The following is a 26,595-nucleotide window of genomic DNA, read 5'->3' on the forward strand; positions in this document are numbered from 1 at the left end:
ACCATTCTTCGTCGACTAGGGCACAACCATGGGCGTACCGAGAGGGGTTGCAAGGGGAGGGGAGGCGTGGCACCCCCCTGGAGCTCCAAGGTCGCTTGTGAAAAAGTGCGCTCTTTAGTCATAGGTCGTCTTGATTATTCTCAGATGTCATAATAGGAACCTCTAAACACCCGCACAGTCCGCAACGTCCGCCTCCAGAAAAAGAGGTGGCGGGGGGGGGGGGGGGGGGGTGCACGCTTGCCCCCCCTTGAAAAAAATCCTGGGAACGTCCATGTGCACAACTGAAATTCTCTCCAGATCTATGCATGCCAGAGTTCATACAACACTCGCTTTCCGGATGCTACAAAATACCTCTCGTCAAGACTCTGCATTATGCATCGGATGCGACTTAATGTGCCCTTTACAGCTCAGTGGCGTTGCCGCTTGCGACAAGTTGACTCTCTAAGATGTCGTCACTGCGGTGATCCGGAAGATCTAGAGCACACATCCTTCTCCATTGCCCGCAGCACCAACTTTCCAGAACCACACTTACAGTGTCTCTAAATCAGCTGGACTCTCGTGCTCTTCCTGTGTCAAAATTGCTTGGTGCATGGTCAAATCCAGCCCACCAACGCTCTTGCTGCCTGAAAAGCACTTACTGAACCTTTTGGACACCATAGAACTTCAGTCCGCACTGTGAGGCGGCTCATTATACAGGGTGTTTTTTTTTTTTTTTAATATTCGACACAGATTCTTTATTTTAAAAAACTTATTGGAGCTGCATAAATTTTATTTTCGCAGGTGGGGTTATACGCCCAGGCGGACACCCTGTAGGGCAGCGTATGCAACTACTGGACGACTTTAAAAGCGTGCCAAAACGTGAGAGCAAAACGAGAGGCAAAACGTGCATTGAGGACTTTAAAACGTGCCCGAAGCACTACCGAAGCTACTGAGGACACCACTGAGGTATTTCCTCACCGTTCGTGGGTCCTGCTCCTCATTCTCACTGTCAATTATTTACTTACAAGTTGCGCTTGTGAACTTTGACAAACAATGCCACGTCTTATGAACTGTATTTTGTTGATCAGGTGGGTATAATTGCAGGGGATCGCACTCTTAGCACAGGCACCTCCAAGAAGGACACGAGCTTCACACCACTGGAGAGACGGGCGCTGCCGTCTCTGCGTTTTTGCGTAGAAAGTAGGATCATGTGACCCCGGTAGCTTCCGGCTGTGCTACCTGGGGTTTTTCCTGGGGTTTTCCTCAGACACTGTCAGACATATGCCGGCACAGTCCCCTTAGAAGTCGGCCCAGGACGCACATTCCCCCAGAGCGTTATTCGTGACGTTGCCCACCTCTGTGAGGCCGACAACGGCGAGCTGTTTCAGAAGCACCAACACCACCGCTTCATTTTTTTTTTAGCTGTCGATATTTATTCTTAGTTTAATTCAAACGGCTGCATAATATGTGTACTGGTGCTCACTGGCATTCTGATTTTGAAGAACGAATATTATGTACCACTATTGCCAAAATAGCGAAGAAATATTGCCACGGCGTATTTCATTTGTCTAACCGCGTGGATCTATCTTTAATAACTGCTAAGGGCCCTATTGGCGCAATTCATAATACTGAACGAGAACCTCTCTTTGCGGAAAAACGATGTGCACATGAGACTCTGCGTTGTATACAACGCAGAGTCATACTCCAGGTCCATATCCAGCCTCCTGCAGACACGGCCGTCGGTCTGTCAGTGACGGCAAGTGACAATCACGACGGTGCATATTGTTAATCGATTTCATTATTGCACGTAGGAAGTACTGAAAGTTCGCCTTCTGTTTTGGTACTTTTCTTGGAGCGAGACAACCCTCGTTTCCCTGGAACGGCTCGTTCAAGGTGAATCACCTTCGCAAATGACTCGCCCCAATGACGATGACTCTTTGCTTCTTCCAACACCAAGTACCGAGATATCGAGCAGCAATGACAAAACGTTCTTAATTACATTTATGCAAACATACCAGTTATACAGGGTTTTCTTTTTCTTTTTTAGATAAGCTCGGAGAGCAGCGCAGATGCCGTTTCTGCAGTTGAGTTATATACGTCCAGGTGCAACCTCTTGAGAAGTAACTACTAGATGATTAATTACCTAAACTTTCTTAATTAGCTTTTAAATTAGGGGCTTACGTGCAAAAGTGAGATAGCAGAATGGGAGACAGTCCTCGTTGAAAGCTTTTTTTTTAAATAAAAAATGCTGAATAGAGAACGTGCGTTGAAATATTTTGCTATGGAAATGAGCCCAAACCGCGGCTTATCTGGGCCGCAAAGCGGCGGTGGTGGTGGTGATGGTGGTGGCGGTGGTGGTGGTGGCGGTGACGGTGGAACTACTTCTCGTAGTCGGCCACGCTTATGTGGGCATCATTACGACTATCGCAGGGGGACCGTGCGTCCTGGGCGAGTTGACAGGGAACTGTGCCGACGTTTGTCTCAACCAGTGGCGTAGCCAGACCGCCAAGGTAGGGGGGGGGGGGGGGGGGGCTCGATACGAAAACTCGCCCCCCCCCCCCCCCCGCTGATCCTGGGTGCGACAACACACAATACTTGTGCACACCTCAAAACGCGGTAATTGATTTGGGCGTTCACAGTACGATTACGCAGTGATGTCCAATAAGGAGATGTCACGAAATCGGAAGGATTTTGAAAAGCTCATACTTTGAAAACCATTCACGACTGCCGATTAGATAGACGCCGTCAACTGTATAAGAACGTTCGCGATCGTCACACTGTCGAGTTAAGTTAAAAGTTACCGAAAAAAAGTAGTTTAGTTACAGTAACGAGTTACCCCCGCCAACACTGTCGTCTAGTATAGGCCTACATATGCTCTTCGAGAGACTGTCCGCCCGGCAGTACCACCTGCAAAAACACTCCGTATAGAAATTGCAAGCACACATTTTGTAATATGTAGACATCAGGGGTAAGCAGCAATCATATTTTGTATACGCATACATAATACTTGCCAGAAATCGGTATTATAATACTAATACGTAATACTTTGATTTAAGATATCATAAAACTAATACTTCGGTGTATTACGCGAGTAATACTAGTAATACATTGATACTCAGCCTGCGGGTTATCAAGAAAAAGCAGAAACACATAGAATAGACTAGAATTGAATTGAATAGAATAGAATAGAAGCAGAAAGAAAAAAATGGAAACGTAGGTCGTACTGGTGCGACTGGTGGTTACATGACGGTTCATGTGTGAAAGCACCGAATGATTTACAAGGTTATTTCAGCACGTATGTCATACAAATCTGCACAATGTGTGTACTGCTTGACACGTTCTCCAATTTCTCCACGTTCTCCAGTCACGTTTTATTGATTGATTGAAAAATAAAAATATGGAGATGCGAGACCCGACAAGGACAGACTACTCCGGAGCACATGAATAGAAAGAAAAGAAAAGAAAGAACAAACGCAACCCCAAGATGACCAAGAGGCATAACAAAGAACAAGCAGCAGGGTCGTTTTATTTACGTTTTATTTTATAGGCGAATAGTAGGTGTTTTGTTTGCGACCAAACGTTTGTGGGACACGGGCTTGGAAAGAATTATCGGTAAAGTGCACCGCGGTGACACTCAGTAGGTAATACCTCTCAGTAACTATTACATCTTCTGGAGCATTATAATACATATAATACTTCAATTTTGCGCGTTATAATACAGATAGAAATCCATTCAGATAATGAATAACAGAAATAGTACAAATTACTACCAGCGCTGCCCACCAATGCTAAATAGGCACTTGACGTGAAGCTTCTTGACATCTTTGTAAATCCCACCTCACTTTTGAGTTTTGACTGTGAACTCGCTTCAGCCATTGAGGCGGAGGTAAGCGTTGTGAATAATGTGCTCGCTTCGATTACAATTCTGGCGGGCTTTATCCTGTCTAACTGTGATTTTGCTTATTACTTTTAATAATGCGAAGGGTAATTATGGAGTATATGTACTCATGGAGTACACAGCTTGACTGTAAAAGTAAATTACTAACAACAGAAATATTGTTCCAGTGTAACAGCGAAGGTAAAAGGCCGAAGTCGGCTACAAGCGTGCTTGTTACTTAGTTTTCCTTTTTAGCCTGCATTTCGCACCTTGTTAGCGCATCTTGTACAAAACCAGAATTGGTCACCCTTGCCAAATGAGAAATACTTCAGACAAGAAACGTTTTTTCTATTTCTATTCAGTTACCACAAAGTACTCTACGCAAAGGCCACGAACCTGTCTGTTTTTCCTTCTCCTTTTTCTTTTTTTTCTTTTGCTCTTACAGTACTCTTTTCCCTGATGAACCCCTTCCTACACACTTAGGCAGTGGATCCGCTTCAGGTCTCAGTTTTACGTTTACCACCGGGCACATACTAGACTTTGCACCCGGACGCCAGTGTTCCAACATACAGAGGAAAGCTGAACGATACTTATGGTCGGAGTCCTTAATATGAGCGAACAATCTAATCTGTTACTTCGCAGAATTTTCTGAACGCCCGGAGAAAACACCACCGCCACGGATTTCCCCACATGCTACAACACCAAGTTCGGCCAACAGATAAACACGTACGGCTTTCTCTCCGCTGACACAACGCGCGTGATCCTCAACGTCTGGAGATAGGCCCACAAGTTCTTTGTAGCGTCCAGCGTGTAGTAACCCCATGCTCACTTTCGAGGAAAGTGTCAGCTCTCGATCTCGTATCACGTTGATAGAAAAGCTGAACGTCATCCTAGTGCGTCGCACGCTGATCTTCGAAATTGGACTCGTTTTATCTGACATATGTGTGCCGTCCAGTAAATGTCTGAGATGGGTCGTGTGCGTAACGCGCGCCAGCTTGCATAACGGCGACAGTCGGGAGAGGCGGCGAAAGCTTGTCCAACAGTGTGGGCGACCAACCAGGCCGGTAGACTCTGGATCAAAAAGAAACTAGGCATAAAGAGCACGGGAAGAGGAGGCGTGCGACGGAGAGCGAAAGAGCCCACGTCTCCCCCGAGGATATGGTGGCGTCTCCATGCTCGCGTCCACTGTGTTTTCATTGAACCGGCTGCCAGTGAAAGAGGCACTACTCTACTGAGGACTCGATAAACATCCCAGGTGATAACTCTGCGGATCATCACAGACCATGCACATCAGGTGAGCTAGTCATGATTTGGATGGTGTTGGGCTGTCTCACATCCGAAGCACAGATATCGGATGCAAGCTGCTATTTGAATCTGCGCGGCACGGTCCATGTGGGAGCTTGATGCACGCTGGTCGATGTACACCGGAAAACTGCGCGATTTTATTGTTTTTCGTGGGCGTGATCCATTCGATAATGATCATATATGCTCGATGTAACTTGAAAAATCGACGTCGTACCTCCGTCACCCTCTGTATTAATCTTCACTGACCGAAGTGATCAGTGCAGGTTGATGCACTGTGACCGGCACCGCGCGGTTACGCTGTGTTTGACAGATTTACTTTACCGCGCAAGAGCTTGTACATCGATAAGCTGAAAGTACTGGGAAGACCATGGAATTTTTTAGTGTGATTCTCTACGGTGAACGTGACGTGAATAGTTAATCGCTGTTGTCAGAAGCAATGCCCTGTCGCTGTCACCAACGACGTGTCAATGACTCCGTTCGATATGAATGACGCAGGACTCTTTTTTTTTTTTCTAACTAGTATTAAACATGTTTGTAGCCGAGCAGTGAACAGATTTTGTGAAACTACACAAAAGCCCAGAAGAAGAACAGTCTTTGTCTCCAAAATATTGGCGGCTCTCGTCTTGGGGCTCTTCTTACTTAGTTACTTAGTGGCATCTTCAGAGTAAGGACGCCAACAGATTTTTTTGTATGTTCGTTGCCTCCCCCCCTTCCTTGGTCGTTACCATGTGAAATGCCAGTCTTCATGATTTGCTTGCCGATTTCAATTGCATGTAATTTCCGTTGGCACGAGGGTCTTGACTAGAAATAATTTAAGTGTACGTATAGGTCGGAGGAAGGAAATGATGTATATTATGACGTATAATCTATCCATCTGCTTCGTCAATGATTTTCTGTAGTTATGGGTATTAATAACATATGACTTGAGTTTACCAGCACCGACCATATGTACATAAAAGCTGTCTCAAGGGCACCCAGTACGATGCATAAGTGGAGGCTCAATTATCTCTCTCAATTATCTGACTCTGGCGTCTCATTTTGATTGTATTAAAAATCGCTAAAATAAAATTTGACTTCGATCTTGGAAATACCATGGATTGACTGTAGGCTACCTTCGCTTAGAGTATGTTCCTTTTGTTTTGTTTTTTTATATGATTGAATAATCGACTGCGATCTTTCTTGGGACCTCCATAATATGCTTTCCTCCCGTTTATTGGGGCCTGCGAAGGCCTTGTCTCTTCTCCTGTTAGTTTCCCTGTCTGCTTGTCCCGCTTTTGAGCTGCTCGTAGAATACGCCCTTTCGAATCGCCAACATTTGTCCTATATGAACAGAAACGCAGTTTCACTCTCAAAAACCATTACTGCTTTTACTTCGCCAGATGTTACCAATCAGCTATTCTACTTTTATGGTGCACTAGACCAACATACTACTTTCACGTCCGAGAAGAACTTTGGCTTTTTTTTTTTCTGTTACTTGATTGCGCGAGTTCCACTTGTAGAAGTGGACGATGACAGGGTGTCCGCACGTCTTGCTCTGGATATGCTTTCACTTTGTATCATTGTCATTCGTAGTAGTTCCTAATCTACCGGGAAACTCGTGTAGTTCTCCGCTTTTTTTCACATCCTAGTTGTTCATTCTTGAAGTCGTTTTCCCTGTGGTTGGCGTAACCTTCTGACGAGCACGCTCGTCACGGTTTGAAGACACGACGCTATTGAAATCGCCATTCCGTGCCAGGAATCTAAACATGCAGCCATAAAACTACGTATTGTTGAAAAACTGCAATGAATCATTCCCGTTGCACTGACTCAGAGCGAAACGAGAATACGCCGCTTCTTCCCCAAGGAAATACGTCCAAACCCTTAATTGCATTACTCCCAATTATTAGTACTGTGAGAGCACGGCAGTAAACAAAGTATGTCCGAAGGCTCTCGTGCTTGCTTAATATTCCTTCCGCCTATCGTCGAAAGAAGTGAAATCTCTGAAAGTCAGACTGTAATGCAGTGATCTATCCCCCCCCCCCCCTCTCCACCGCCGAAATGTTTGGCCCATGTGCACCCTGTCTTTCTTTTCTTGCCTTTCCTTTTCACCCTTTGTACCCCATGTATAGGATGCACAGGAAAGGGAGGAAATAAACAAAGGGACGATGATACATAAAGCTGTTACAGCTTGAATGGAACTGTAATATTGACGGCCCCCCACCCCCAATATTTTGCAACACCTTCCTGTGCTTGCCATTCTGGATAAACCACTGCTGTAATGTGTGGCGGACATGAAGTCGTGGAGATCGTTACGACAGCGAGGCAGAGTTGATCTGCATAACGGAAATCTGCAGGGCAATTGCATTTCTCATCCCGACTGGCAACTCTGCGCTTGGTCACCACCCAGACTGACACCGTGGAATCACTTATATATCGTGGTCTGTAACACGCCCAATGTTCTTCGAATCAAAATAAGTCACTGTGGTCTGGAATTTCATTGGTTCTTGCGCATGGTGGGAAGGTTCTATGTGCTCGTGTTGTCCGTCTCGCCTTAGCAATTCGTCCTCATTTGAATGTCAGCAGCACTGCGCAATGCGACAACACGGAAGTGTTGGCAGTACAATCATAATTCGTCTGCACTGCTTCAGATGTCGTAGTACCCAAATTAGTACCGGCCGTTATTTTTCTCTCTCCTTCTGTTTCCGGTGATCTTCGGACGCCGATATTCGTTTCGGTCTTCCCTGCCATTACTTGCCTTTATTTACCGTTTCCGGTACACTGCCCTAGTCGGAAACCGCAAAGGAAAAATCTGTACAGTGCTTCTCGTATTTACTCTCCACCGTAACAAGTGAAACAACGAAACTTGTGCAGTTTCAGTTTCGATCGCTTGCGTTAATTTCTGAGCTGCTAGTCATTCCTAATGAACTGTCCTAATGATAGTTGCAATTAAAATAACGCCCAGTCGAGTGAATTGTCCTACAGGCGTTGTCGGTTTATTCACCGTCCACTACTGTCTTCTGCTGCAGTTTGTTCCAGATCCAACGCATAACTTATCCCAACGGCCGGCATGTCATTTCCGTACTATATGTAGTGTGCAGCTGAGCATCTTGCTCGGACACCGAGTCCTGAGCAACGACAACAATTATATCCTGACGATGAGGTGGGGAGGTTTTCCTGAGTTTCTGAACAGTCCGGTTAAAAACTGTACGGGTGCCAACGCTCACTATAGTGAGGGAAAATCCGCATAGCCATATTGTTATGCACGAAGGGCGTGTAATTATTCAGCGTCAAGCCCTCTACTCTGTCCTATATTTTAATGGATGTGTGTGTATACAGAAACCGAGATTTTAAAATAGTTCCCTACATGCAAAACGTTTTGTGCGGGGGCACATTGTTCGCGAATGTCAGGCAGAGGGGTCGGAATTAAAGCAGTGGAAGCAGGTTCTTCCGCGCCCCTCCTAGCACGGTAAGCGACCTTGTGCAATAAGTAAGATAAGTGACAAGTTACTGGCAGCAAGTTTCCACTTGTACTCTTGAACTGCGAACATCGTTACTGGCAGACAGAGTAATAGAGGATAAACAAGATGGTGATGAATCATCGTTTTCTATAGCGGGGCTCATATACACTTCTCACTGTTCCCCATAGGAGTCCTCCCTTCCACATTCAACCGTTACCAATTAACTCAGCTTTCAACCTTGAGGTTATGACATATCACTGCCACTTCTGTCGTCGGTCGGCATCCTTTCTACCTACCAAGGTAATCTAACCACGGAGCTAATTGCAGGGTTTTCCAAATTCACGCAATTATACCCCCTACTCGAAACACAACCATTCTATACAAACACTGTAACAGAATCCTGTGCAGTTAGTTTTGGAGGCGTCTCGATTCGGAACTGCAAATAAATATAGTGAACTACTTACCCATGATTAGTTATAAGCATAAACCGCGATGTTGCATATCACAACATGCCAGGTCAACAGGACCACCTCGACGAGATAAACTGACTTTCCAGGCACGGTCACAAGCAAACCTTTGACAACTTCTTGTTGCCTATCTGTATCGGTACAGCGGAACTCACAATGTTATCCGCTTGACTATCTGCGGTAGACACTTTTCCTCTTCGATGACGCTATCAACGGTTCGCGAAAACTCTGTGATTACTCGTTTTATCCGACCGTCAGCGCCAGTGTGAACACGTATACGGTAACCCGAGGAGAACCCAAGTGGAGGAGGTGGATTGCTGTAGTTGGGCCGCTGGGAGGGTGCAAAGGAGTATGGGATTGTATAATCCGCTGCAATCGTTACGTTTGTTGCGTGGTGTGATGTTCAAACAACCCCTCCACGTTGCTATTGTGTGTATGCATGTGACTATCTATATACGTAGTGCGCAAGTTTCATTCTAAGCTGCAAGCGTGAAGCAATTTCCTTTGCTTTTATAAGGGGAGAGAACAACAACTTTATTTATACCGTGTTAGTCACCTAACCCTTCGACTACGTTCTGAGATTTGTGGAGGCTGATCTCTACCAAAAAAATTGTATCTTCCTCGCCCGTTTCTTTCTTTTTTGCTTGGGTTTGATATCACTTGTGTGTCATTTGGCCTCTAGTCTGGATTTCTTTGTCTTGTATTTCGCAAGGTTTGCTATTCCAGCTGGATTTTTCTCTGTGTCACTGTATTTTCCCAGTCTACAAGTATTGGAGTAGTCAGACCTGACCCCGTCGGAACTAACACTTGTCTTTTTCCTTCTAATCTTATAATTTCGGTGGAGAGAAGAGAGTGACTGCGTTGGAGTCAGCCTGACCTTCCATTCTTCACTTTCTCGCGTTAGAGAACAACGAACTATTCACCTTCGACGGATATCTACGATGAAAATGAGCTGGGGCCAAATTCACTTTATTTCGGAGGGCAGGTAACAGGAACAGTTAGCGGCACACATGATTTGGATGTGCTGTGCTGATTGCATAATTTTACATTGCTGGACTTTTGGTTTTTGGCCGCATCATCTCCTATGACACATCAGAAGTCGATATAGTGCTCCGTTTGAGAGTTCGTCATGGCATCATAAACTGCGATCAACCTGCGTTGTCGGATTGTTTTTGTTGCCGTTCCATTTTGCTTGTTTTGCTGCTACATCCTCCTCTCTTATTTCGTCTTCTGTCTGTTTCTTCTTTTATCTTTTCCCCTCTTCTTATTCGACTCTCTCATCTGTCTAACTTGACATAGCCAGCGTGTATGACTGAGGCTATACTTTATCTATTTTTAACACTTCCGATATAAACCAATCCGACAACATCTGACTGGGATAAAGGAGGACGCTCAGATCGGTTATCACAAAACAAAAATCACGCCCGACGCGCACATTTAAACTGCTGCCCGATTATACACCCGGAACAAAGGGAATATTCTGCTTTTCCGTGGATGGCGACGAATATCTGATCGCTACAAAACAATGCCAGACCACGGAGACGTGGGAAAAAATCCGGCGCAGCAAATTCTATATTGGAGAACGCCACCCCTGGTGGGTCAACGTATTCGAGCGGTAGGGGCGAAGCACCTGGTATGTTGGTGAAGTGGATTGCTCGTAGGTGGCGAGCGTGGAGGCGGTAGCTGAAGAACCAGTTTCCTTTCCGCGCGCGTTTTGATGAAGGTCTGTTATGTGTCCGGATGAAAGTCACTGCACGCCGGCCAACTGAACTCACGAGAACGTACGCGTCGACGTTGGCGATGCTGACCTATATTAAAAGGGTGAAACGAAATATGTGACAGAAGGATGTTCCCCGGGAGATTCCGGCCTCTTCCACGTACCTTTTCACGAGGACGTTGTTTTACATCTCACGCTTTTTGATAGTGCCGTGATGAGCGAAGCCGGCCCCGGAGGCTCAGTTGGTAGCGTGTTCGCCTACTGGTCCCAATGTTGCGGGTTCGAACCCGGTCGAGAACACCAGCAACTTAGTGGCAGGGAACAAGTTGCTTTGACACGCCGTCTTCCGCGAGGGACGTTAAATACGGTGTTTCGTGTGTCGAGATTTTAGCGCACGTTAAAAAACGCCCAGGTAGGCAAAATTAATCCACAGGCCGTGAGGCCGACCACTGAGGCTCACGATCACGGTCGTCTCGCGACGCAAAGAGTGTTTTTCGTTACAGAGTATTTTCCCCGTTTATAAGCGGAGTAGCCAGGCCTAGGACTACCATCTACGTCTTTTTCAACCAAATCTAATTTTCGTTAATGAAAACCAGGTCCCCACGAAATAAGGAGGGCGCAATCATTTGGCTTACTGATGATATCCTTTCATGCCTGGTGTAGCATGCGACATGGTTTTGTGTTCTTTTTCTGGTTGGTTTTGTGTTCGTCCTTTCCTTTTATTTTCTTCCTCCTTTCCTTTTCTTTTCCTCTTTGTCTTCCCCTTGTCTTTTCTTCTTTTCTTTTTTCTTTTCTTCTTTTCTTTCCCCTTTTCTCATTTTTTCTCATTTTCTTTTCTTCCCCCATTTCCCCCTTTTTTTAATAACAAGCCGACCTCCGTCTGGCTGACCTTTCCTTTCTTTTTTCTTAATAAACATATCTCCCCCCCCCCCCGTGGTTTCGTTTTTCTTTTTCTTTTAATCTAAGCAACCAGGCAACCTAACGAACACCTTTGACTCCGATATCCAAGTATATACCCATATGCGATACGATTCCTAAAAAACCCTGTCGTTGACTTGAATACAGGCTCGGATGAGCACACCAGAATGCCTCTGCATAAACGTTGTCTCATGTTTACTTTGCCCTATGAAAGTCCTAAGAATGGACGATAAGGATAATGCCTCTTTTTTTTGTCCGTGGATATGGTTCACGAGAGAAAAAGGGGTTGGACAGCACAATCGTGAATTCATTTCCTATAGGAGTGTGGACCTAGTTCTAGCTTCTACTTTACCTCTATAAGCTTCCTTTCCTTAATTATCATTGCATAAGCCAAACAAAGGTCAACGGTCAAAACAAAACAAAAGTCAAACAAACAACAACAAAACAACAAACAAACAATGGTCACAAAACAAAACAAATGTCACACAAACTGCGGACAATGCAAACAAGTTCATGCAATGCGTGTCTGAGTTTCACACTGCCCGTTGTCCGTGAGGATTTTAGCAGATTCAGTTACGGATATACCAGTCTACTACGCCGAGCAGTAGACAGAACGAGCCAGTGAACCATGACTTTAACGCTTCTTGCCATAGAAAGTGAAGTTTCAAGGAAAAGAAGGGGCTGAGATCATGTCCTGTATCCGTTGAGTTGCATCAGTGCACAAACTAGTTTTTCGGCTCCGTTTGTACACAAACGAGAATGTACGCGCGAAATGTGAGAAATTAAAATTCCGTGTCAATTGCTTTCGCGCATTCATGCTGCGTACGGGGATCATCCCGCTCCCAGGTCACGGTTTCAGAGGTGGGCTCCGAAGAAGAGCTCTGTTCTAATGGCTGCTAATGACATTTCCGTGACGAAGATATTTATGTGAGTCGTGGCACTTGTATGACTCGTGATTACCGACAGAAACTTCATGTTGCAAACTTGAATCCAGCTTCCGTCTTATATTTGCTTCTCCACGTGTTGTGTGCAGATCCTAAACATACGATCACTTTCTCTCCCTGTCCCCCACTCCTTCCCGCTGTCCTCTCTCCACCTGTCCACAGCTGTACGCCGCTCATAGCCACAGTTGCTTCGCGGTGTTAATACGGAATTAAAAAAACTCTCTCTCTTGCACACATAGTAAATTACATAGGTTTGAATTCAGTGCATCATTTGCTAGACTATAGTAGATTGTTGCACGCCGCTGCGTTTAATTTAAGGTATATATATATATATATATATATAAATTTAAGATATTCGCATCATATATCTACGACTATGACCGACGGTTTGCATCAAAACGTTGACAAAAAAGTATAAAAAAAAAGAAATAAAAGAGAGAGAGGGAGAGAGAAAGGAAACGAAAACGGGCAACGCACACCGTGTTAGTAATGGCCATGGGTGCCTCCTAAGACGGATAAACCCATCAACAACACACTGCTCAGGATCACGGCAGTATTGAGTGCATCATTATCGCAATTTCCATTGCCCCCGCTGCTGATAATCGTGTTACGCTCAGCAACTCCGATTCGGTGGATCGTGTCGCCCAGACATTGTTGGCATGAATGTGGCTTCTCACGAAGGCCAGGACCGCTGGTGTTACGCCACACTGTCTTTTCCAAGACTGAATGGGCTTCCGACAAGGTCCCTACGGCAGGAAGGAGGGAGAAGACACTGCGCTATATTCATGAAAAAAGGGGAGGAATATGTGTCAAGAGCCTGGCATTGGTCAAGGGTACGATTGCACTCATCTTGTCCTTGTTTGATTGCTTGAGCACGCGACAGTCAATTAAGTAGCAACGTTATTCGGCCGGCGTTGTTCGTGTCGTTTGCCGAGTAAACACTAACGCGTGGAAGGTTGTTAGTAGCGGTGCCTCCGGGAACAGTAGTTGCATCATGTTCATAAGGAAGTAGCAGGGGTTTGTTTGTGCAGGGCAGTAAGATGGTACGACGTGAGCTATACGCTTTTACGATTTTAAAGGATTGTACAATATAAGAGCGGTTAACAGTCCCATACCATCATCATCGTGTGTGTAGCCAACGAAATAAGAGCATCGCTAAATCTGCCACTGATTTCAAAACCAAGGGGAGTCGCTTGTGCATCAAAATGTTGTAAACGTGCTGTGGAACATTTTGCAGGAAGTAGTTATCAGCACAAGTAATACACGTTGTAACTTAGAAAAAAAAAGACTTAAACAATGTCGGGATAGCGCGTGCCTTGCTATAGGATTAGTGGTTCATGGCCTTTCTGTAGCTTTCACAGTTTTGATGCAACTTTGTTCGTTGGTTATGGTGGTCGTATGGGCGCCCGGGCATTTTCACGGGCATGGTATTCCGCAGGCGGAAACAACGACTTACGAGTTTGGCATACTGATGATGATGATTCGAAGTTTTATGACGCACATGAAACTTAGACATAATGTGCCAAGAGTTTTGCATATTCTTAACGCATTTTACAGTAATACAGTTCATGTGAACTTGCTCACGACGTGTTTCATTTCCGTGTGAACTGCAATGAAAGTTATCCCTACAGCAGCTGGTGTTCGATTCAATAGGTTGAACATGACTTCGGTTAAAACAGTATCAGATTCTGTATGCCACTGATGTTTCTTCAAAATGATTCATATCTTGACATTGACGATTGATGCAAAACATCCGGAGCCGCCGATATTTCGAACAGAGACTGTGCTTCTACGAGTTTTCCAGTTTTAATTCGGCCACCGAACTTTGCACTGAACGTATCATCGCCATGTGTCGTGTGTCTAGTTGCTGTTCACCCGTTTTTTTTTTCTTTTTTCTCGGCTTTCTCTCTCTCTCTCTCTGTGGTAACTTGCCGCCCGTCGCGGCAGGCAGACCACCCTCTCTTTCTTATTTTTTATTTCTTTAGATAAACGATACCCCCCCCCAGGAGTCCACAAAGGCATATTTAACCTGTGCAAGTTACGACAAAACTTTTGTTCGTTTCACGTATTTGAAACGTCTTCCGTTGCAAGACACTTTTCTTCACAGGGACTCTACATACGTTTAACCTGCAAAATAAATACGCCTACGGCTGCCTATAGCTGAGTTGAATAGCGTTTGTTCTGATGAGACAGGTCACACTTGATTTAGCCGTCAGGATTTTCGACTTGCTGCTTGGGACATATGACAACGTCAAGCGAGAGCTTTGCTGAACGTCAGTGGTTCGGCTTACCACCAACGGTACTTGAGTGACATATTTCGACACGCATGTCCTCTGATTTTCACTCGCGAAGGCTTACCACCACACCCGAACGATGTCAGGTACCGCGAAATGTTTTGACGCAAACACAAAACTGGGGTCTCATTAAGATGCACGGTCAAACACATCGAGCGACGAGACTGTAAAATTATTTGGATCACACCGGTGGCTTGATGTTCCAAGTTACACTGGTTCCAGTTTGAACCTTCACGTACTATATGCTTTCTGTATAGAGGCCTGTTGCAAGGCAGACATTTGAATGGGAACTTGTAAGCTGTTTCGGGCAAGCAGTCACTGTTGGACTAAAAATTAACTTCTCAAATATTGTTGGCGTGTGACAATAGCGAATACTGTGACACGAACACCACCATCCATCAAATAATCTCTTGTGCACTAAAATGTTCAACATAATTTCTTATTTGTTTAAGAAGTAAGTATAACATATTCACGGGCTGATGAGTAGTTTCCTTTGCGCTACAAATGCCGCTGTTACGATAGCCAACCTCTCTCTAGTATACAATGTGTTCAAAATTAAGCTTTCACTAGCACTTTATAAATAGGCGAACAAAAGAAAACTGGTGCTATTTTTCTGTTCCTTGAGTAAGAAACAGGTGCTACATAATTAGCAGCACCTGTGTCTTACACAAGTAGCGTAAAGTTATCATCCGGTTTCCTGTCATCGCTGTGTTTGCGTAGCGCTCGTGAAAGCTTAATTTTGAACACCCTGTATAACTTTTTACACAATCCCCCACCCACCCACCTCCGATGCTGCAATCCTGTCCAGTACAAAAGCACGCATTGTTGTTCCGGGTACAGGTTCATCCTCCAAGCGTAGTGCCCGAGACGCTGATATAAGATTATCGCGCAAAACACGATCTTCACAGCACGCGACTAGCAACTCTAAAGCATGACGCCATGAACTTCGCGTAATGTTTTTCTAAAGTTTCCTGAATTTCGTCAATCACCATAGATAAGTTGGGTATGTTCCTTAAGGCGTTCAGCGGAGATGGGTACGCCGTACAGTGTAAGTATTGCACAGCCAACAACAGCACCTGGAGATATAGTACATCAGTGTCACATCCTGATGTTGTTACACGTCTCCGCGGACAAGATAGAGCGCAGTGCAGCTGTACTGTTGGGACAATGAACGGGGCGTTTCACACGAATCGCTGCCAAGGTATTTCTCTATCTTCGTTTCATATATTCACAACTTCTCCACACTAATATTCGCAACAATAGATGAGGATAGGTGATATCTTATCGTTGGTTGCCTAATATGATCTCGACTACCCCCAAAACAGCCAGTATATCTATCGTCAACACGGATCAGTGGCACAAATAAGAGCGTTGCTGGCTTCTTGTTCTTCGCTTTTTCTTTCTTTTTCGACGGTTTAGAGGATTTTGACCTAGTGAAGACGCGAGCATTCTCTACAGCGGAAGCTGTTCGGACATATTACGCAATTTCGCGCATATCGTGACTGTCTTCGTTGTCAAGGAAGCGCCTGCTAAAGAAATCAGAACGACGCGAGAAAGCGGAAGGCAGCGAAGTCATTTAACGCAACCAGTTATGCAGAGCATGGGCTGGATAGAGATGCACGAGCATGCCTTCCAAAGGGCGCTACTAATGGTTGTTACACGCATATTTCAAACCTGATGTATCACAATTGTCGCTTTTACTCTGGACAACTTAGGAAGTGAATTCGGAACCGTGACTACTCCTCAAGCTTGACAATATACTTTCGATACAATCCACTCGTAGTCACCTAAATAAAGCGATTTGGTTGTAGTACCTTCGATGAAGATGTGCCTGGATGACAAGAAGAACAAGGAGAGAGAGAGAGAGAGAGAGAGAGAAAACGTAACAGTGGAAAACTGACACGAAGTCGCTTCCCGCAATATGTTAATTAACCGAACTTTTCGACCTTTTTTCTAAGCAGTTCATTGCACAAGCCAGAACTACTATATTATCCGTACTGTTTATTTGTTTTGATTAGATATATTATCGCTATTTGGTTCTTTATTGGGATAGTGTGTCTCGCAAACATGTACATAGGGCGCCTCCATCTCTATATGCTGCCAGAGGTACGCGTATACAAGAGCATACCATTCTCCGACCTGGTACAGCTCGCATCAGAGTTAACTTGAACGCCATTCCGGCCTGCGGACCCTGGTGGTGCTTAGTAGAAATAACGGCGGAGTGTCTTTTGGTCAGTCTATTTCCAGTTAGAGTGGGTGGCCATCGTTACGAAAGCGTTGTTCTCTGCAGGGTGTCTCTCTTCCCGCTTCGCAGGCTGAGGCGGTGTTCAAGTTAACTTTGACGCGAGCCGTACCTATATGGTGGAAAGTAACTGTTTTGAGGCTGGAATACACAAACAGACAAACGCAACACAAGCCTCAATGCCTTAGAACATGAACAGTAGAATTACGGCAGTCGTCGAAAAAGCCAGACAGCGGCGGCGCTGACAGCCGCCTATGCCTGGCTTTTTCGACGACTGCCATATTTCTACAGGTACATAGGAGGGTTGATATTGCAATTTAGGATTTTTGTATTATTGATTTTGAAGTCTAGGAGTTTAAACGCTGGAATACTGGGACATCTCCGTAAACGACACGACGAAAAATCCTAACCCAAACTGGCTATACGTCGTCGTATCCCTGTTCGTACAGTCCCTGTTCCTCCTGAATGGAAAAGAGGTCCCGTGGGTTACAGAATTTCATATGCATGACCCGAGATACTGATTTTTAGAGACACACACGCACACACACATACACACAAAGAGAGAGACAGACAGACAGACAGACAGACAGACAGACAGAAACTTGCTTTTGCGGCATAAGTAGCTCTTGAAATCTTTATCTTGTGGTCCAACCCGAATACGTCTTTAGAGAGCAGTAGCTTGCGTATGTAGCCGTAGCGTAGCTTGTGATCGCGCACCACGGTACAAAGAAGAGGCTGTTAGCCTCTTCTTTGCACCGTCGATCCACGAGCAGACCGGCAGGGAAAACAAACCTGTAAGCAAGGCGCCGCTATAAGCGAGTCAATCCATTGTCGAACCATTGTTTTAAACCCGATAGACAAGTAGTCGCTGGGCGTTTCCTTTTGTCCCCCAGTGTGGATTGTCTTCGATAGTTCAAGCTTTTAGGAACTTCATCGCTGCGGCGTAATTGTCTGCTCGTTATGATGGAGCACCAGACCGTCATACAGACTATAGGCTACGATATAGTATGATGGGTGTAGACTGTGGTGCTCATATGCGGAATCCAACGCGATTGGTATTGTCATTTAATTGTGCTACAGAGAGAATAGGTTAGCAGTCTCTGATAGGCAACTTCCTTACAAAGTCACATTATCGTTTAATCCCATAACGTTGACGGATGACTGTGCTCTTCGTTAAGTAGACGCGAAGAATTTAGCGGGGGTTAAGCAACTTCACCATTTTTCAATACGGGTTTAGGAGTTGTCTGACGAGTTTTTATTGTAGATCGAGCTCAGCTTGCATCTAGTCTTTCTTGAATCCTTTAGCGCAGAGGTGACTGGCAACGCTGGTTCAGTACCCTTGCAGCCAGCACACTCCATCAATGTTTTATGGCGCATAATACGGCAACATGACTTTGAAGCGCTTGCTTCGTATTTTCTTTCATTGCCTTTTATTCTCTTTCGTTGTGTACTAACTTCTGTAGATGTCAAAATGCGTGCGCCTGTGGAATGCTCTTTGGAAGCTGGAGGCCACAAGGCGGTATTTGAATGAACACGCTGATGGCGATTATCTTTAACAATGTCGGAGTATGCGGCTTTCCAACAAGGATTACAGATAATTGAAACGGCGATCCCGTGTGGAACAAGGGTCATCGTCTGATTTGTATCGGAAATGCAGATCGAGTGACCCTGTTGTACCTGATGTGTAGAGAATGTGGATAGGTCAGCGCGGTGCGTGGAGTCATAATACGAGAATCTGGTTTGTATAATCAAGAAAGCTTCAATGTGAATGTCCTTTCGCACTCTGTGTTGCTATCGCTTCCACTGCATCAATTCTCTCTTATTTTGATCGTCCTGAAATAATCTCGTTGGTAAGCTTGATTTCTGCCCTGAAAATATGTTCATCAATGTGTGAACCTCTGCGTGCATTATCTCAAGTTGCGTGGATTCAAAAATGATGATGTTAGAGAGAGAGAGATAAGTGGATTCAAAACCTTAGGCGACGTGACTTTTTTCGCCCAACTAGCGCTTGTACGTATGCTGCCAAAAAAAGAAAAAAAAAGGAAGCAGCTAATTTTGATGATTCAATGTACACTGTCAGGATCAGCACGCCGCAACTAACTTGATCCGGTACAGCTGCTGCACTCGAGAGTTACGAAATTGCACACCTCTCTGTGTACCTTCCTGTTATGGGCACTGCGATAGCGCCACGAGAGCCGGTAAATCTACACATTACGCAATACTGATGACTCATCGCCATACAGATCGCAGGAGGCAGGAAATATACGTGTTGGATGGCGGTTCAGAGTCAACTCAGAAAAGAAAGCACCCTATTCCTCAGCATTATTCTCTTTCTATGTTTTATCATTTTTTGGGTCATCGCTGTGAGGCATTGGTCAGTCTGAACCCTCGCCAATGGCGTTAACCTTCGGATACATCGAGAGCGGAAGGAGAGGCATGTGGGAGCTGGTCTCTCAAACAACGTGCCTTCACGTAGGCAAGGCGGCGGCAACTGGGCGTTCACCTTCTTTCTCGGCGGACTTTGTCCTCTCTATGTGTTCTCCCCGTTGACGCTGTAAGCCCACGATTTCAAGCCAATGCAGCCTGCAAACATATTGTGCGGAGGAAATTGCCTCATCTACACCATCATCGTCATCATATTCGTCACCTTGATCTTCACCCGTATCCTTCTCGGATTCATTCGTTGACGAACCTTCACCGCATTAAATCCCAGTCTCGACCTAACAATACTCTAATAACCACCATACTTGTCTTCTTACTGGACCACTGGAAACCAACTTTACTCCTATGAAGGAAAAAGCGAAAAAATGTGCAGGGGGCGCATTTTCGCCTTTGAGAACGATAAAGGAAAGTTTTGAGACCATGACCCATTGGAAAGCGTGAACATAAATACATGAGCTATTGAGACTGAAAATAGTTCGATCAATAGACAATAATTTATGTTACTCGACTTTACGCTACGTCGCTGGCTATGTAATGTTTGCTTTTGTGGGAATGACATGATGGTATTACACTCCCAGATCCTCACAGTCAACGTTAAAACTAAGATGTGTAAATACAGCGTAGTCATAACGAGTGAACATTTTGCATGAGGACAAGTGATGGATATATCAAGCCAGTGTATTTAAGCACATTAAAGCAAATCATGGTATGGGATTGTACCTCCGAAGGCCCAGGTTGGTGTTTCGACCACAAAACGAGTCACAATACTGTACACATATTTGCATTTGAACAGCGCCAACGAGTTGCGCAATTTGCTTGTGAACCCGTCCAGCTTGGAGACGACCGCGGCGGACACACGCATGCCAGCCAGCTATCTCGCTAACCCTAGCAATCGTACCGCACCATGCAGACGGAAAACTCCATCTAACATCAACAATCAGCGCATTCAATCTACTGATCTACCGCGTAGAACTGTAGTTTCTTCCGCAGTTAATGTTCAGTTTTATTCGGCAAAATTATCAACTAATGTACGAAGTATCGGCAGTACTGCAAAGTATCAACTGAAGTATGAATGGTCCCGTATGCTACACCATATAGATGTTCCAAACATGACATAGTGTTTCACAGTGGCTTACTAAAGGGAAGCCCCAACCATCATTTCTCTCATTCGCCCATCTGACTGAATACAGCATCTGCTCGTTGATGGTCGAACAAAAGTCATGCTAAGGACAGGGAGGTGGTGGTATCGAATCCCACCAGCATCTGTGCTGTCCAAAGGTGGGCACCCTCACGAGGGCGTGCGAGGGTGAGGGTTTCCTCACCCTCACCTCACGGTATTTGAGGTGAGGTGAGGTGAGGGCCAATTTTTCTGGTGACGTTTGAGGTGAGGTGAGGTGAGGAAAATCTTCAAAAAAATTTTTGATGTGAGGTGAGGAAAATTTTCAAAAAAATTTGAGGGGAGGTGAGGAAAACTTTATGAACGCGCACTTTATGAAAACTTTTTCCGCGCGTACACGGGATATCTTTCCTTCTTTTCGCAGCTTCTGCCTCTCACCTGTGCGGGGACTGTCCTCCTTTCTCGCCGATGGTACGCGCAACTTCTACGAGTATAACAATCGTTCCACGAAGCGTTTTCTGTGATTGATTAGGCCAAATCTACCAACAAAAAAAAAAAAAAAAAAGAAACGACTAAGCAATTTCACGAGTTCATTGGCAGTCACTCAAAGCCAACGCGACTTTAATTATGAAGATTCTTCTGGAGTAGCCAGTCCCGAGTGGCTCGAGACTACCATCTCCATTTTTTTCTTTTAAAATCAATCAATCAATCAATCAAGATTCTTCAATCCCTGCGAACGTCACATCGAATACACAAATAGCTTGAAAAAATTGAGGTGAGGTGAGGAAAATTTCGAAAAAAATTTTTGAGGTGAGGTGAGGTGAGGAAAAGTATCAAAAACTCCTTTGAGGTGAGGTGAAGAAAATTTTTCTCCCAGAAAATTGAGGTGAGGGCGAGGCTTGTGAGGACAAACGCCCACCTCTGGTGCTGTCTGATATTTTCCCTGGGTTTTTCGGAAAGCCTTTCGGACAAATGTTTTCCGTGAAGCGCAGTCCAGGACGCATACTAAACCACCACTTCCTGCAGTCGTCTCTCCATCTGCCCCCGTCTGTACGCCTCTCATAGCCACAGTTGCTTCGTGGTGCTAACACGGAAATAGAGGGAAACTAATACCAATACTTAATCAGTGGTGGTGTTACAAATAGGAAGCAATGGCTTTTGTAATATACGAGGCAATCAATAGCGGTATAAGCGCATGTCTGTCTGTACTACTACTGTACTGCAGTGTACTATATACGTCGTATGGTTACTCGAATATGTCTGACTAACATTGGACCACAGCCGTGTCAGAACGCCATCTTACTTTCGACCATTTCTTTTTCAGGGCGCTGCTAGTGATCAGCTTGGTATTATGGACGGCAGCGCAGACAAGCCGACCAGAGGGAAGACATCGTGGCCGGATGGTGTCCCGTGTAACTCGCACCTTGACACTGGCTAAACGGCGGCCTCCTATAGGCTTCACACAACACATCAAGCCACCACGCGAGATCGACCCTCTCCCTGAAGTGCCACGAGTACCTATGCCTCAAATCGATCTCAGGGACCTGCGTAGGATCGTGGACCTGGCCGCTGAAGCTATCAATGACCGGCTCGATAAAATTGAGCCAGCTATTTACCAAACTGGTAAGCCATTTCCAGAGATGTCTTATATCGTATCTGTATCTCGTGTTTTCTAGAACTATACATGCCGTCGGGGTGTCACAAGAACAGCGTACGTGGCCCAAACTAGTCACTTTCAATAACTCGTTTGAAATTGAGTACAGATATGAATACACGTAAATTCAAACTCATTGGCGTTTATGTTCGAACATAAATAAATTGGATGATGTTGATCGTAATTTACCTTTCGCGATTTGTTTTTATTTACCGGGAATTCGAAGGAAAACAAGAGTTTTCCTAGTTATGCAGTGGGGAGCTAGGATGTTGCACACTAAGGTTAGGCTAGGTTAGGTGCAAGAAGAAAAATGAAAAGCAGGCAAGGCCCTCACTGTGCGCTAGGGTCGCACGACCACGTCGTCGACTGCATGCACCCAACAAAAGATTCAGTTGCAATTACGTTACAGATATATTGGCAAAAGTTCACGCTCCATCACCATGGCTCCATGTAGGGGCAGCGCAAATGTAAACACCGAAATGTTTTTTTTTCTTCCTTATAAATCTGATGTGCTTTTTTACTCCGTGTTAGCGCCTCGAAGCAACTGTGGCTATGAGCGCCGTAATTCCGACGTGTAGAAATACATATCGGATGATAGTTATCAGGCTTTGAGTTAAACGGTAAGAGTCCAATAGCAATCCTGAAATCAGGCTTCTCATACTTTGAAAGCAAACCATTAAATTACCCTACGTAGCACTATCAAACTCAGAGCAAGTACGCGCATACCTCCTGCACTGTGGCAACCCAACGTGAAAGAGCACTACACCCAGGGACTTTCGTCACCCGGCACGTTCCAGAAGAAAAGAGAATGCTGTGCGAGGACAAAGCAGGCAGTTTTCAAAGCAGTGAAATCTTCTTGGATGCTTGCGTAGACAATCTTAGGCGTACTTCCTCATTGTAAGCCGTAAACTTGCTTTCTGCCGGGATACTCCCTACCTACATGAGTGAAACGTTACAGCACTCGTAAACCACTGCATACAGTTCAGGTGCTAGCCGTGCAGGCAGCGAAGGTCAGTCGACCTGTGGGGGGTATACCCCATTTCGGCGAAGTTTCATCGGGCCTCATCTAGCCCAGCGGCGTCACGTCACGGCCCTGACTCCTCCTTGATCCCGACATTATGTTCCCTCTGTCGCACATACATATCCTCTCAGGAAAAGCGGCTCCCGTTAATTTATACCTGTATATCTGAAATGCCTACTCAAGGTGAAGCGAAGTTAACGTTTTTTTTATATTTTATTTATTTTTTTACTTTTTCTTCTGGCAGTGCTTTGGGGGGGGGGGGGGGAGCAGGCGATGATACATCTTAGATAGGTCTGGGCGTAGTCTGTGGAAAGCTTCAAAGTATGTGTTGAGCCTCGACGACGCTTTTGCAGACAGGAAGAATGCAAAACAACATCCGACGTGGACATACTGACAAAATGAATGACAGACAAGAAAAGCTTTCAATGAAAGATTTTTTGTTTCGCGTATTGCTTACGCTGTGATATCTTTGATTTCTTTGAAATAATTCTGAACTGAGATTTCCTGCAATAGCAGTGGCAAGCTCTGTATTGGAAGTGTACTAATAGCTACAGCCAGACTCTGGTTTCGAAAAAGGCGTTAAACGATCTAACCTGAAGTTGTTCCTAAAGAGGAGACGGACCCCCATCTCATTCGACATAGCCTTCAACATAGCCTAATGTAACTTGCATAGATGGCGTTTTATACACCCAAAAGGTTGGTGTTTTCATAGGTTCGTCTGTTGCACCGTTCTTATCTGAAATCTATTTAGGTTGCCTCGACTCTCATTTACATGCTTTTGTAAATTCGTGTTTGCCTGACACTGTTTTGGTGGCTAGATACATCTATGATCTGATATTTATGTCTCGTTCGCGCTCCTGCTTGGTAGAACTGCAACATGTAGGCTCGTGAATCGGCCCCCGAATTAACATTTACGGAAGAGCATCCTACCGACGGGAAGTTGAAGTTTTTAGATTTGACCTTACACTTCAAAGGTGGGTTATGCTGGGAATATGGTACATCAAGTAAAAAAACCCTTCTGCCAAGAAGGAGTTGCCATTCTAAGTTGGTGAAAATAGTTTGATAAATTCCTTGATAACCAGTGCCTTGACCAAGTCTTGCTCGCATTTTGTGTTCAGTGCTCTCAAGCTACAGACCGCCAAATTACAATGAGCAGGATATAAGTTTAAGCTAATACAGCACAATCTACTTGCTCAGTTTCAAGCTCGCCCGAAACGTTTAATGGAAGAAAATGGGGAAAAAAAATTGCAGTAGTTCCGTACTACCACAAGATTTCACATAATTTGAAGGCTATGTCGAATGAGATGGGGGTTCGTCTCCTCTTTAGGAACAACTTCAGGTTAGACCGTTTAACGCCTTTTTCGAAACCCGAGTCTGGCTGTAATGTTGAACACAGAACCATCAAGATTGTTCCTTGCGCAAAAAATGTTGTATACTAATAGCTACCACCGGGGTGTGTGGGAAACTGTAGACGCTAGAATCAAGCCACTTCTTGCTCTCTTAGACCGCCCACAGCGTTCCAGCAGCGTCTCATTACTTGATGTGATGTGATGTGATAAAGAAAAAAATGGGGATGCCCCAACAACAACAACTACAACTACACGAATGACGATGGGATGAGGTGATTCACCGCAACAATTGCGGTACCATACCTCAGTGCATGTGGGTTAATATATGAATGGGATGACGATGGAAAAGATCAGGCATACACACATGACACTCGCTTTTTTAGTTATTGAACATCATCCCATGACACACGCGGGTGCGTCGTAACTGATGGGGATAGTATAGTTCATCCGGTCGGCCACCGGAACTGCTGTGAAGATCACATCTCCGCATTCATGGCAAAAGCTCTGAGGTCAGAGGAGTTCAAGCAGGCTAGTAAACGTCAAGAACAGATAGAATGAGTGCAGGCATTGACGGTGCTGCACAGAGTTACCCAAGATTGCGGCAAAGCTGAGCGGCTTGTTTTTTTTTTTTAATATATATTCCGTGTTAGCGCCGCGAAGCAACTGTGGCTATGAGCGGCGTACAGATGTGGACAGATGGAGAGAGGACAGCAGGAAGGAGTGAGCGGCTTGTTGTTTACACGGGTCAGTTGAGACTGGAGCATTGCTCTCTCCCAACTGAATAGAGGGCGAAGTCGATGTAGAAGGGAGGAGAGACAGCGGGGCAAACGGCCTGGGAGGGAAAACGACAAAGTTGGATCTACGGCGTGTAACAAGGACCTGTCTGTAATGTCCCGGCGATATTGTTGCGCCTCATGCCCCGTTTCTATTTGAAACATTGGTTTCCAACTTTTCTCGACACGCTGAAACGATGGACTGTTTGGGATACGACGCGGGAAAGGAACACTGGGTTGCATTTAAACGCCGAGGGAAGTAAATACCATCATTTCCTTTTTAATTGAAACAATGACGGAAATTGTTAGACGACTGGTGGCCAATCTTGTTCTGCTGCAAGCAGGCAGCACGACCACTGCATAGTGCTCGGTTGGGACTGCCATTATTATACAGTGTGTTTCACCTAAGGTGATAAAAAATTCTAACTGGCTACGTACTCACCGGAGGATTGTCGAACTTTCGGCAGTTACCTTCTGGAAACTTTTGCCACCATTGAGGAAGGCTTTGGACAATTTTTTAAACCGGGAAATTTATTTTTTTCAATTGAACTTTGAAAATTGCCAAGCGAACCTCACTTTTTTTTTTTTTTTTTTACAGAAATATGAAGCCCTCCACTGATAACCACACACCCAACCGAAACTATGCACATTATCCCAACAGAAATAGTCTTTAAAAATTAGTAAAAATTCGGCTTTAGCCCCGCCTGCTTGATTGTCGCAAAGAAAAGCGCAAGGTATTTGCGGGGAGAGGAGGAACTGTTCCAGCCTCTTGTTTTACCTTTCTTTGCGCCACGTTGACTTTGATGCTGGTGACAACCGACTTATCACAAAGAAAACAAAACAACTGTCTTATCACAAAGAAGCCAAGACAAATGAAGGCGGGGACACTTTCTCGTCTTGACGCAGATTTCGCGCGCGCTTCTCTGCGAAAATCAAGCAGGCGGGGCTGAAGCGTAATTTTTACTAATTTTTTTCGACTATTAATGTTGCGATACTGTGCATAGTTTTGTTGGGTCTGCGGTTATCCGTGGAGGACATCACATTTCTGTAAAAAAAAGT

The 26,595-nt window shown here is 45.0% G+C and overlaps 2 protein-coding genes across 3 annotated transcripts in view; one reads left to right on the forward strand and one right to left on the reverse strand.

Moving 5' to 3' along the window:
* Positions 1 to 9,171, reverse strand: part of LOC135377532 (phosphatidylinositol 4-kinase type 2-beta-like) — a 33,046-nt gene extending 23,875 nt beyond the window's left edge. The window contains exon 1 of one of the 2 annotated variants that reach the window (XM_064610026.1): positions 9,063 to 9,171. In XM_064610026.1, coding sequence (XP_064466096.1) covers positions 9,063 to 9,066 — 4 coding nt within the window. In that variant the 5' untranslated portion in view covers positions 9,067 to 9,171. The remainder of the gene's footprint in view (positions 1 to 9,062) is intronic. The other variant, XM_064610027.1, reaches the window with a different exon arrangement.
* Positions 9,172 to 13,195: 4,024 nt separating this feature from the next.
* The window catches only part of LOC135377535 (uncharacterized), a 41,268-nt gene continuing 27,868 nt past the window's right edge, over positions 13,196 to 26,595 (forward strand). The window contains exons 1-2 of the mRNA XM_064610032.1: positions 13,196 to 13,477; positions 22,064 to 22,362. Coding sequence (XP_064466102.1) covers positions 13,449 to 13,477; positions 22,064 to 22,362 — 328 coding nt within the window. The 5' untranslated portion in view covers positions 13,196 to 13,448. The remainder of the gene's footprint in view (positions 13,478 to 22,063; positions 22,363 to 26,595) is intronic.

Source organism: Ornithodoros turicata, chromosome 1 (genome assembly GCF_037126465.1).
Source record: "Ornithodoros turicata isolate Travis chromosome 1, ASM3712646v1, whole genome shotgun sequence".
In the NCBI taxonomy this organism is placed as follows: Eukaryota; Metazoa; Arthropoda; class Arachnida; order Ixodida; family Argasidae; genus Ornithodoros; species Ornithodoros turicata.